Source organism: Polyodon spathula, chromosome 19 (genome assembly GCF_017654505.1).
Source record: "Polyodon spathula isolate WHYD16114869_AA chromosome 19, ASM1765450v1, whole genome shotgun sequence".
In the NCBI taxonomy this organism is placed as follows: domain Eukaryota; kingdom Metazoa; phylum Chordata; class Actinopteri; order Acipenseriformes; family Polyodontidae; genus Polyodon; species Polyodon spathula.
The window spans coordinates 3,403,990-3,418,347 of NC_054552.1; the positions used below are offsets into that span (position 1 = coordinate 3,403,990).

General features: G+C 34.8%; 1 protein-coding gene across 1 annotated transcript in view; it reads right to left on the reverse strand.

Annotated features, from left to right (window-relative positions):
- The window catches only part of LOC121295037 (SH3 and multiple ankyrin repeat domains protein 2-like), a 116,482-nt gene that overhangs the window by 73,755 nt on the left and 28,369 nt on the right, over positions 1-14,358 (reverse strand). The window contains exons 9-10 of the mRNA XM_041219324.1: positions 13,789-13,866; positions 6,062-6,128 (exon numbers count right to left, since the gene is read on the reverse strand). Of these exons, the coding sequence (XP_041075258.1) occupies positions 6,062-6,128; positions 13,789-13,866 (145 nt within the window). The remainder of the gene's footprint in view (positions 1-6,061; positions 6,129-13,788; positions 13,867-14,358) is intronic.

Sequence of the window (14,358 nt, forward strand, 5' to 3'; positions counted from 1 at the left end):
AAAGGAAACAGGGGAGATGTACATTTTTGAGCAATCCCATGTTATAATATATATATATATATATATATATATATATATATATATATATATATATATATATATATATATATATACACTATTTCAATACAATCATTTCTGTGAAACCTCTATTCAGTATTCATACTTTTTAAATGATGCACATGCTAAAGAAATGATCAGACCTGAATCCTAAGATCAATTCCCCAAATTAAAAATGCAAATCCTTTTTGTACTGTAAGTGTAACCAATGTTTTAAAAAAGAGCAAAAACAGCTCTGCAATAAAAAACAAATAAATAAAGATTACAATAATTATCGCTTGGGGGTCTTGCATTATGACATCATTACGATCTAGGACTATGACATCATTACGATCTAGACTATGAAGAACCAATCCTTAGCTCAATCTCTTAGATAAAAATGCTGGTGGTATAGTACTATGCCTGAGACCTTGTTCGTTGTTCAGTACACAGTGTTACACCTTCATACTTAGCTACAGCACACAAGTCTTTTTAGAGCCCTCACTGCCGTACCCAAGTACATACGATAAGTGCTTTTTTCATGGTCACTGCAAAGATAAAAATAGCCAATAAAAGACAAATTGAGTGATTCTTTATAAAATGCTTCAAAGAACATGTTTGCAATCAACTGAAAAAGGTTACTGCACTACAAAAACCAGAGAAAAAGCTTATAATACATAAAAAATTAGGTCATTCTCCTTTTAATACCAGTTAACAAGATTTATTTAAGAACCTTAAAGATTTTTGTTTCTGTAACGTACTATTCAGTTTGATTGCCTTAAAGGATGTGCAATTAGAAAAGTAGGTCAGAAGCATTCTGAGCCACAAGCACCAAATGCAAATCTGGGATTCATTTTCAAGATACTGTACACGTACACTATATAAACTAGATATATTGTAGGCAAAGATATTAAGCAACGTCCTTCTAGGAAAATAAAGGTTCCTAGAATCTATATTTATATTAACATTTACAGGTTCATATTACAGTTTTATAAGGGTATGTTGATTTCAACAAACTTATATTTTTGCATGCTAGATAACACAAATGATCTAAATAGAGATGAATCTCATTACCGCCACTCAAAAGCTTAAACATTGCATAAAGTGTATCCTGATCCCGTATATTGTATTTAGGTAATAAGAAGGCTAATACATAACTCCTGAAGGAACACACCAGAAATATTTATAGGGAGTTCAAATAGTAGATATATTTAGATCTAATGCGGTTTTGATTGAGAAATGCAATGCTGTATAATAAATCAAGACTTTCTAAAAATATACCTCTAAATATACACCTCAAACGGTTTAATTAAATCTAACCTTTTTCAACTAACTGTACTGCTAAACCTGAATGAATTATACTACCAAAATAGCAAGATTCTGTAAAGTGGGGGAGACCAGAATTAGATCATTCCATTGCACACGTCTGCATCAGAAATGAATTAATGGCACAAATCACAAAGGACTGTTTTAAGGAAGCATGGGCTTTTTTTGAATTATATAACCTGTGCATATACATTATCTTCCAGTCGGTTATTTGATATACTGAATATATAAATGAACAGCACACCACGTCTGTGGTCAACAAATAACTCACCTTTTAGATTAAATGCAATCACATCAGATTGGATTTAATCCACTACTCATAACAGATTAACAAATTAATCATGACTTTATCCTACTAGAAATTACTGGATTTTTTGGTAGCCAACAAATGAACACTTTAGGCAGTCACTCAGTTGATGTTTTTTTTCTTGTGGATTACTCATTTTTTCACAAATATCCACAAAGACAGGCAAATGCATTGTACATGGAGTTTTGGGCACTGTAAACTCTCATCCATGCATTTGCAAGGCAGCATACCTCAGCACTCTATGGTAAAAAAAAAAAAAAAGAAAAAAAAAGAGTAGTCTATGTAATGGTTGTCCTCCGGCATCTGCATTTATCCTGGTGTGTCAATAAATTAACTAGTGGTGTGTCAAGTAAAGAGTATTAACAAGTATTCGTAACAATTATGAAGTCCCGCCCCCTTTTCTCACCTAAGTGATTCTTAAAACAATACCTGTTATACTGTTGTAAAAATACAGTTGAAATATAGTGGACAAAGGGTGGGGCTTGGCTGGAGTTGCAGTACGGATGTCGTTTTGCCATGCAATGTGTTTTAAACCTGTTTTATTCTGAAAAAAAAAAAAATGAAATAGTGCATGTAAAAATAAATTGGACCTGATGCACCTGACAAGCGCTGAATAAATGGACTGCAAAAGGGTTAAAGCAGCTCTACTAAGGACTGTTAACAAACCTACCCTGGATCAAGCTTTCCCTTTAAAACATTTAATGAAACATTCTTTCAGATTTACGTCTTTTAGCCTTGATCTGCAATCAAATAATTGCAAAATTACATTGGATATAAAACTTTCTATATTAAAAAAAAAAGGAAACAATAGCCAAAGCCCTTTAAGAAAGACAGGTGGTGCTTGCTCAGAAGCTTAAACAATAAGACTGAAAAGCAAATGTTTTCTTTTTCAAGGCCCTGGAGCATCTCTTATAATCCGCTGACCTACATAACTACACGTAAATGCTGCGTGCATCGGGTCAGGTACCACGGGGTACCAGTGGGTGACCCACAAAAGTGGGTTGGGTTCGGGTCGGAATGTTAACTTCTCGCGGTTTGCGATTCCGGTGTGGGTCAAAATTTTTTTAGGGTCAGGCTCGGGTTTCTTCCCTTTCAGCGTACTCATCTGTAACCCTTTCCCAAATAACATATTAGAAGGTAAAAGTAGTGGTAATTCCTGCGCTAAAGCATCAGCTGACTAAGCAGTGTTCTCCGTTTGTATTGCCAAATGCTTGATCCTTTTGTCACATCTGCTGGGTGATTTTAAAAATGTCTGTGGACTAGGTGAAACAAAAGATAGCTCAGGGTTGATATCATGTAATTATTTTGTAATTATATTTTTTTATTCGCGAATAAAAATAATTAACATGTGACTGGATTTGTTGTTTGTAAAACTTGGGATTATGTTTTTGTGTACAACAGCCGGAGGTATTTTATAGTAAACGTAGGTAGAGATAGTTAATATGTTACAATGTTAAAATATATCCAGACCACTAGAGAAAGCCACCACGCTGTATAACCTGTTGTATAAACTCAATCTGTGGAGAACAGTAGAGACATCTGTGTGTGAATGTAAGATCTTGAGAGTCGGTTGATGCAGGCAGTAGGTAAAGGACAAACATTTCTGGCTTTGGGTCGGGTTGCAGGTCGTATTAAAGTTTGAGTCGGGTGGCAGGTAAGAAGACGGTGTTGCAGCGGGTTGTGGGTTTGGGTAGAGTCCTGTAGAAGCGTATTCAGGCTAGAAGCATGTTTTGTATTTTCAGTGCATGACATACTGCAAGTACTTAAAGGCAGTGCCGAATCAAATGTGTTTTACATCCATTTCCAAGATTTCATGGATTCAAATTCATGATTTTCACTTTACTAATGAGGCATAATACAAACAGAATGTATTATGGATGAGAGTAATGTAGTTTAAATCTAGCTAATGATATCAGCATAATACAAGTCACAAGGAACTTTTTTTTTCCCCCCCACATACTCCTAATCCAATATACATCAAGTATTAATAATGATTAAAGAGAAACACACTGGGACTGTGCCTGGGATTCAATTTTGAAATGAAGTTCTTGCATGGCAAGGACAGTGCACAGTATTGTACTTCATCTATCAAGCCTTTTCCTAACATTACATTAAAAAGCACTCAGTCTTATTTTTGATATATGGAACTTAACCTCCTGGACAGCTTTCAATATGAGATATCTCTGTGATCCATCATCCTGGTTAATTTCTATTTGTTTATTTAAAACGTGCGGCTCTATTGCTGAAAATGATTCAGATAGTTCAATCAAGGTTGTTGTGAGTCAAACCTAAATGCTGCCCAGATTGTAAACACTTGATTGAAACAAAAGTGCAGGTCGAATATCGCTGGAAAAAAAAAAACTTCCACAAATTGGTGCGACTTTTACAAATAACAATGCTTGTAATGTGTTTTAAATGGTTCTTTTTCTATCAAAAGAGACATTTTGCAGGAACAGGAAATTTTTAGAGGCATAATTTAGTTGTTACTGATATTAAACTCATATTTTGCCTTTTTTTGCAATGTATTCTTGTACAAAAATATAGTTGTTATAAATTACATTCTAAATGTATGATTAACAGGGTATGCTTCCAGCTGCTACAACCCCACTGCCACCTTTCTGCATTAAGAGGTGACATGGTTCCACGGCTTTCATTTCTATAATTTGACAGGGATTTAAACCCACAGTCAGAAGGCATCATAAAAAAAAAAAAAAACAGAAAAAAAAAGTAATCCAGATCAGTGTAACATTTCTGATTTATCAAAATAGTTTAACATTAACAAAATTGCGAATAAAAAAAAAAAAAAAAACATGCATCATATTTTAAACTGCATGATCTTTGTGATGCTTATATGCAGTGACTGTATATAACATTATTACATTTGCAATAACAACTAATTACATTGTACAACTAGCCACAGTCATAGCATATTCACAGTAATCTGCATAGGGCTCACACAGTATACAGTGACTTGGTAGCTAGCAACAGTGTCTAAGGAATCTATTAGCCTTATCTTACAAACTAAAATAGCTGTATGCTTGTTTACGTTAGCAGAAGCACATAGGAGTGGAGCCATTGAAAACACAGACCTTCTTCTAGTGTTGAGCAAGCACAACCCATGACGGTTAATCCACTGGAAAACACGTCCCATCACAATCAACAAAAGAGCTTATACAAAAAAGAGTTATCCAAAGGAAAATGTCGTTCGACTATCTGGTGTTGTATGAACAGTATTATTCTGCATTGCCTCAAGACTCCACAATGTCATTGTTACAGTGAGTTTTAGTACCTCCATTCTATAATAATTGTTGGTCAGCAGATGTTTCCTAATCCTCTAGTGTTCCTCGTTTACTTGCAGACAGCTGCAGACTGCCGGGAAACAATCACAGATTATATTTTGTATATTTGTCAGTCTGCTCAATCCTATTCCAAACTCTTTATTTGCAAAAATAAATACAATAAAAAAAAAATATTTAAAAAGACTTTATATACAAATGCAGTCAGTGCAGTTAATTTAAATGGCATCTCAAGACCCCATTATTTATTGTACAGTGTCTGGTTGTTTCCAGACATTAATGAAACAAACACATAAATAAATGATCCAATCAATCAAGCCCCTCAGTCACTTTTAGCAGCAGTACGTTACAACTCCTGAATCATTCCCTGCTTTAAAATGCATGCTTAATAATTGACTCTTAATTAGCAGTTTCAGAATCATGAAATTGTTAATTTACCGCTCCGTGGAACGCTATGGAAATCAATTGATCATTGAAATCAGCAAGGTTTTGTAATTTAACAGCAGTTGGCACTTTTGAAATAGATGTTTACTGATTCATGTTTTGGAGATTGGTAGATGGTTTTAAAACTTTGTAACCTTAAACACACACACACATATATATATATATATATATATATATATATATATATATATATATATATATATATATATATATATATATATATATTTCCACCCAACTTCCAACTATCTCCTCACACAATTAAATAAAAACTCAATTAAAAAATAAGCATAAAGATTTTCAGTCTGCAGTTATAAAAACAGTATGTGGAATTTTTGAATTATGAGGAAAAAAAAAAGTCAAAGAAACAAATCATGATTGCTAAAGTGTAGAAAAAAGTATGAAAAGAATTGTTGTGCAGGGAACAAAAACAGCTAGACAAACAGCTCAATCCAGTGAAGCCAGCATTTTGCATTCATTAGGTCATATTGCCGAACCATCTGCAAAATCCCAGATATATTCCTTATGCAACACGGGTCTCATGTATCCTGATTACCAGCAATCTATGACGTATCACAATTCTGAGCACAGACAGCGGCTTATTGAAATCTTTCAAGTGCATTTCATTCTGTTGTGATAACCCATTTTCACTTACCAATATCCGTTTCTTTGTGATTCTTGATGAATTCAGCCAGTTCAAAATTCCCTGCTATGATAGCCACCTGAAAAAGGCAAAAGCGAGAGATTGACCTTGGAAAAAGGTTACTCACAGGAGAAGACACGGGTATTTTGGTATGCTCTTGACCATTTGAACTATTTTTATGTTGTGATTTACGGTAAACTAACTGTGACAGGCAAAGTGTCCCAGATGCTCAGGGTTCTCCTTTAAGGGACAACTCCCTTTAATACCCAGAACACTTAGCACTCTGTAGAAACAATGCCAAAGGAGAAGTGATTCATTCTGTAAATGTTGATTCAACTAATGTTTTAGAAGCTAATAAGCTATATTATTAATATATAGTAAACAGACGTAAGGATGTGCAGTTTGTATTTTAATGCACTACAAAGTCAGTCTTTATTCTATATTTATTTATTCAGTCCTCTAGTAAGGTCTTTGGTCTATTGTGATGGTGTTGAAGAAGTGTGATTATCATTTCCTCCACCGGAGGGCAAAAGAGAAAGCTGGCTTGTACAGAATCCTTACCTTTCATCACATTTACACTGTGAGAACAACCTGCGTCAAAGTGGGCTTATAAAATTGATTCAGCTTTCCCAGCACACTTAATGGTTACTTGTGTCAGCTTTTTCATGTTCTAGCTCTTTGAATGGATGGATAGGCGTACCCTCTGCCCTGTCTAATTTACCATGTGTTAGGACTGTTTTTTTTTTTTTTTTGTAAATATCTACTTATCCAGATATCGCCCTTTCATGGTTGCAGCTTTCATCTAGAAATCATGAGGATATGATGTTTTATTATGGCTCATTACAGAAATGCTGCTGAGAAAACAGTGTGTTCCCATTTGTAACAGTAGTGATTATAGACTTACTGTAGGTTGTTGTTGAACGCTACCAGCTGAAATGTGAAAGGTGCAACACGTGTAGGGTAGGACAAAATGTCATGCATTATTGATTTCTGTTTCAGATCATAACATTAGGCCCTTGTGAAAGACCAAGAAGCCGAGTTAATCCAGCATCTAGTTTTCTGAATGTGTAATATATGCAGTATGGTGTGTACACTGCCCTGATGCCTTATTGGAATCCACCCCCTACCCATCTGTGGTTTCTGCCCACTCATTCCCTGTGAGGTATAGAGTGGTCTGACACATTACTGGCTGCATGGGGGAAGGCCTTCTCAATCTAAACCGCATACACTGCTGTTTTAAGTCCTTTGTTGTGTATAGAAGTACAGTATGGCTCATGGCAAGACTACAAGATGAATTATGTCCAGTCTTTTCTTAAGGGAGATAATATATTGAATTACCTGTAATCAAATTTTGCCCACTGCATTAGTATGATCCTACTGGATGCCAGCTATTCTAAATGGTGTTACATAGCTCTGCTCATATGCTGAAGTCTATTCTTGCCTTAATCAGAAATTATATTAATATACGAGACCAAATTATATTAGTGTAAGAAAGCAACATTTAAAAATTGCATTCAAAAGCATTCCACAGCTGTGTCTGTCACAACGCGTAAAACCCTAACCAAATTACTTTCTTTCAGCAATGTTACCTTGAGGGCTGAGTTAAAAGCACAATTACTTTTCTTGCTAAGTCAAATTTGAACCCTGACTTTGAGGTGGAAGGTGCAAAAACCAACAACACCACCTTGCCCCCAATTAATCCCACCACACCACTGCTGCACCCTGGAATTCAATCCCAGAAGCTGTAAGCTACTATAATACAGTCCTACTATAAGTTTGAATATATATTTTAGTTAGGATTACACAAATATACAGTACATAAATGGTTTTAAACTATTCAATAAGCCCCAAACATTATGGTTCTTTGATACATTCTCATATATTTCAAGAGGGATTGTTAGGTCTATAGTGTGAGTATAGTGTGTATTACTGTGACAGAGATCGAATGATTCTTGGTGTTAGATGTCCCTTCCGACCTGCGAGGCAGCTGCATACAATACCCTGCACTAAATGGCACGACAGTTTATTCCCAGGATCAAAAACACTGCACTTTGTTTTAAACTAAAGAACTGTATTCACCATGAGCACTAAAGCATGCACTGTGGACTGGTGTTTGTATAAATGTTAAGTGTGGGTGAACTGAAACAAGACTGTTATTATTTCGTTGCCATACCGCGGATTACAAATAAGCAATGCAGGCCGCTGTATTGCTTCTCATTGACATTGTTATTATTTACTGTTTTGCCATCAGGCCATTGGATTTAAAAAACCATTAAACATTGCACCTGGATTATAATTCTATGTCTGTTCAATGATCACCTGCACCTGCACACTGTTAACCACTTTGCCACAATTGCCTATTAAATTCAGCACTTCATTGACCATCCTATTCTCCAAAGTACTGAAGAGCCTTTTTCCACGACAAACTCAATGATTTAAGGACATTTATATCCCAGCTTCAGATGAGCACTCTGTTTGAGCTTAAAAAAATTCCATAATCACCAGAAACCTTTTTTTCCCAATTATGAGAGATGCTTTTTCATCATTATGCAAGGGTAATGCTAATTGTATCTGTCTGTAATCTAATATAATTACTTAATAAGCAGTGGTGACGGACATGAGTGCTTTACATGCATTTTCAATCATTCGTTCTGGGCTCATGGAGCACAGAATTAATGCCCATTATACGCTATATTTGTATTAATATTTTACATTTTTACACACCCACTCTGAGTTAATTTGGCATTCAATTTAATTATTCTATAGGTTTTGATTTTTTCTTTCTTTTTTCAAATAATCATAGTGTTATTCTTAAGGGGGGGGGGTGTCATTAATCATTTATTTATAAATCTCATTCGGATAAGTTTGTTTCCTTGAAACAGACTGCAAGCAGCAGTCACTTATACTTAGAAAGAAAAGTGCAAAATGCATTAAAATCAGGAGAAACTGAGAGTATCTGAGTAAAATGAAGAACGGGCTGTGTAGCTGGAGGAAATGCCACAGCAGCTCATCGTTGCAGTAATGTTGCAAAAACTCATTAGCACAAACAGCTGCTTGAGATTCCTTTTCTGTGCTAATCATCAGTTGACAGCCTTAGCTCCTGCTAAGAGTTACAATGAGGTACAGTAACCTGGACACAAAAAGATCTAGACAGTATTACAAAATGCAACATTATCATTTGCCCACAGAACACACAAGGCTCACCCACTGTTTTTATAAATGCTGGAGGTAAAATATGAAGACCATGTACAGATAGTGGATACTGTACAAAACCACTTTTCATTTTTTTGTTTTCTGTCCCTTAAGCAAAACATTGATCCTAACATTATAACAAAAACATTACCAGATCAACCCTTTCCTACCCAATTTATCGACTTTATTTAAAAAACACCTGTTTCAATGAAATGTAAAAAAGGGTATAAAAAAAAGTAACTATATAGGGGGGGGGGGGGGGTTGGCATTGTCATGTGAGGTCATCATGTGTCTGCGTCTTCCATAGATCCCCATGTAAAGACTAGAAGATTTTTTTTTCATCCATCCCCTTATGAGATTGTCATGCATGAAAGGGTAAAAAGAATGCATTTCTGTAGTTCTAGGGGTGTGAAATCTACCCCTCCCCTGCAGCTGTTGGCAACTGTGTTAGTGAATAGAAAATCTCTTTATAAAATCACAATTTCAAAGAGGAAATAAAATACAGATGGACTTCAAAGTGACCATTTCTAAAACCACCTGGCCTTTAGAAGTGGTTGAAAAGGGAATTTATTTTCAATTGCTATGTACCCTGACTCATACTTGAATTACAGGGACTACATTAATGTCCTTAATAAAAACATGGGTTCACCTCAATGACTTGAGCATGTACAATTAGATTGTGCAAAATTGAAACACAGCATCCTTAAAATAACACTATGTAACACAATTTTTGTTCCTGGGTAGTAAGTGTTATTTCCTAATTGCTTATGCCTCAAAAGTATAGAAAATGGCTATTATTCCCCACAAACTTTGCTTTTGTGACCAGGACAGTGATATTTCAAAATATCACTATTTCCAATGGGAAAACGGGCAAATGTGTGTCTTTTCGTTCACATAAAGTCAGAAAAAAACAACATATGAATCCAAATTAACATGTATTTATACTAAAGTAATACAAAAATGACTATGAAAGATTTAGAAGTGAGTAGTTTTTCGAGATTTACGATTATACTGTAAAGCTTGTTTTCCCATTGGAAATAGTGATATTTTGAAATATCACGGTTCTGGTCACAAAAGCAAAGTTTGTGGGGAATAATAGCCCTTTTCTATACTTTTGAGGCATAAGCAATTAGGAAATAACACTTACTACCCAGGAACAAAAAAAAAAAAAATTGTTACACAGTGTAATAACTTGTATACAGTAAAATGATATATTAACAGCTCAGCAAATGGTATTTTTTAGATAATTTTTTTTAATATTTGATTGTTCATTTAATATAATATCTTAGTGGTTTTAGCTTTTTAACAACCTGTATAGCCGGGCTTTCTGTACAGGAAAGAATATTGGTAAAAAAGAAGATAATGAACACTAAAGAGTATGAATAGTCTCTCTTACACAAGAATATGTTTCTCAATTAGATAGCATTTCCTTCTCCACCAGACTTAATTATCCGGAAAGTTGTTAAGGGCTGTATCACCTTTCTATAACCCTGAATCACCATAAAATAAACCACAATTGCTTCATTACAGTGTGACAGTCTGTCTTGGGCTATAATGGAGCAAGATAGAATGTCTCAATTAGTCAAATGTGTAAAAATAACACATGTACCTTAGCTGTTCTGCTAAATAACATTTAACAATATTAAAAAAGGGTAATTATTATTATTATTTTGTTTTTTCAGACATTGATGCTAATAAAGCTCTGTGACTGCCCAGCAGGATGGAAGATGGGACTTCTACATGGAAATATGTGAGTGTGACAAATATACAGATTCCTTTAAAATGTTACAGATAGACGTGAAAATGTGTGACACATATTGTGGCACTCAGCACCTCAAAAAGGATGTCCAACCACGCTCCATTATAGTTGGATATGTAGCTCTATCAATATATGTTACACAGCATACTTCATGTTATATGCATAGATTTGGACAAACAGATGCCTTCACTATATTACTAGGGAATTGCATCTCCAGCTGAGGGCTTATTGCCTACATAAAAACGAATGCAGTCAAACGTTTTACTACCAAACATCTGGGGAAAAAAAAATAGAAACACTGTATTTCGTGGCAGCTTGCTCACCATTTAAAACAAACTGAGATCCTAAGACCTAGTAATGAATAGACTACCTCCACTGTTGTAACAAAGTGTTACCAAATTGCCTTATTATGGTCTCATTATTAGGTTCATTTAATGGAGTTAAAGACACTAATAACCTATTGACACACACAGCACAAAAATTAAGTGGCATTCTTTACCCTCATTAAAATGCCTGAAAGGATATAAGGTACTGTAATTTGGATAAAAAAAAAAAAAAAAAAACACTCAACAGAAAGATTTAAAATATTCTGTGGTACAACACAATACCAAATGTGTGCCTTGTGTGTCAAAATTGAAACCAGAGACCTTAAAATCAAACTGAGTAAGATCTGCCAGCAAATCTCTTGTTCAGTAACACCTAACCTTCGCTAAATTCAATGTATCACTGTTATAGCTATTGGTCTGTACTTCTAACAACCTGGAGGTTAACTGTATTTTTCAGTGGGTTTCTTTCATAGCAGAGAAAAATACATATTTCTAAGTTTTATTTTAGAAACATTTCAATTAAATTTATTGTAGTTAAAACCTTTATTATGGAGAATATATATCAGAAGCTATATATATATATATATATATATATATATATATATATATATATATATAGGATGGGGAACGAATTCAAATATATATATACATATATATATATTAGAAAGACGTAACCCTATCGCGACTCCAATCCCACTCAATTGGAAAAGTGTGGGCTTAAGACAGTGCAGAATGAGTGAAGCATGACTGACATTAAAATAAGGAAACTTTAAAATAGCAATAGAAAAGTTTGTCTGATTTCCAGAATGGGAAAATAAAATGGAAAATCTTTTCAGAAAATATTCTTCTGACCTCTTTGAAACAACCACTGGCTAGATGTTTCAAACTGATTAGTCAGCTTAGTAGGTCATTAGTCTATAATGCATGTTGGTATACTTTTAATGAACTGCATTCCTCCTGCAGATTGTAATGAAACAAAGAGGCAATGCTTGGGGAATCATAGATGATATCTATGTACCGAATATGAAGACAATATCTAAAAGTGTGCTGTTTCTACCATGCAGAAATCTGTAGTATTTTGTACAATATCTATGATCATACCCAGATAATAACAGAGTAGTTATGCACCATGTGTTAAGCCAATATTTCTATATGGCAGCAATAGGTCAAAGTGAAGGGTGCCACTGGATTTTCCAGAGGAGCTTCCAAAACACTGAAAATATGAAGTTGCCATCTAATGCAGTTTATAGGTAATAAAGCACCCCTGACGGTGATCCTTAATTACAGCATTATCTATCAGTGAACTGTTTACAAGCTATGAGGAGCATTTAAAATTATTTTGTTAATGTGTAAGATACCATGACATGGGGAAGGCCTCAGGAAAGGACAAAGGTTTTGGTGTCACAAAAAGCTCAGGTTTTAAAGCATTGATAAAGATACTGCATCAAAATGAAAAGGTTGTCTCTAAATCTATTACCATTTTACCACATGGACATTCAGTTGTTCCATAACAAAAAATGAAATCATAGTGTGTGTGTGTGTGTGTGTGTGTGTGTGTGTGTGTGTGTGTGTGTGTGTGTGTGTGTGTATCACCATTTCTATATATATAGAATATATATATATATATCGATATATAATTATATGAGATATATACATGATACTGGTAGGATATATTATACCTTGATAACTATTTTCCTTGGGCATAACTCATATAAAGAATATAATAGGTGTAACTAGACCAATCTGTGCTTGTATTGTTGCACACAAGTATTATGGAAGGTTTATTCAGAGTGAAAAATATACAGGATGTCATATAAGCAGATTGAACATTTAAAAAGTTACTTCCAGTTTGCATAGCACCTGAACCCTCAAACTATTTGTTTAGCTGTCCATTGCAATCGCATCCTGCAATATGAAAGAAAAAAATCAAAGATGCTACAGTAGTTAAGAAATCTGGCCAAATAATAATAAAACAATAATAATTCAAAACATCCTGGTTCGCCCCCTATGGGTAACAATGAATATTTTTTTTTCTTGATATTAAAATAATATGCATATTAATTAATATAAAAAGACAGATTTACCTTTAGTAATATTTATGAAGAAATAGATGCAGAAAGTTAGTGAGTGTTACACCATAGCTTAGAGATAAAATGTACTCGGTACTGAAGGGGTTACAGCACCAAAAGCAGAGAACCAGAGACAGTACTGCTTGTCCTGGATAGATAAAGCAGCATCTCCCACCCTCGGGCAGTTAGTTTCAGATTTCTTCCCAAGGTCAAAGAGAATTTCAACCTGTTACTTTCAGTTAAAACTGCTATCAAGCCTAAACAAATTATTTAACAACTTCAAAAGCAAAATGAGTCATTTACTGCATTTCATTCCTGTCTCCTCTTACATTTAATTATTTTTTTTTTTTAAACATATAGACAAGAAAAAAAAAAAAAAAACAGTTACAGTACCTGGAATGGGGTTTGGCTGTTGTAGTTCTTAATCTCCTTGTTGGCTCCACGGAACAGAAGGACTCTTGCACAGTTATCCTGTGAATGAGAAACAGTATTGGAGGTTGGTAACAAATGTTATCTTTGGCAGCCTCCACTACCACCCCCACTCTCATCTCCCCTTTTCCTTACTAAGGGTGGTGTTTGTTTCAGCTTCTCAGCTGCAATACACCTGCAGTATAGCCTGCATGGCAATCACCTTACTGAACAGAACCAGGACTACATCACAATCTTGGGTAAATCTGTTATGTTAGCACTGCAACACCTACTTCTAGATTCATCATCCCACCCACGAATGAACACTTAAAATCACACCATGCTGCTGTTGCTGCTGCAACTGCTCAGTCTGCGCTTTTTTATAACCAGTTTCTCTTCTTGCTCCTTTAAAACCATACACAGCAAATTAGATTTCAAAGCACCGATAGAAAGAAGAGCTCAGCTCCATTTAAATCTTTTAAATATAGTGTTGTTATGGTACTGTATATGCTTAAAGCAAGTGAAATTAAGAGGTTGCTACTGTTAGTTACCAGA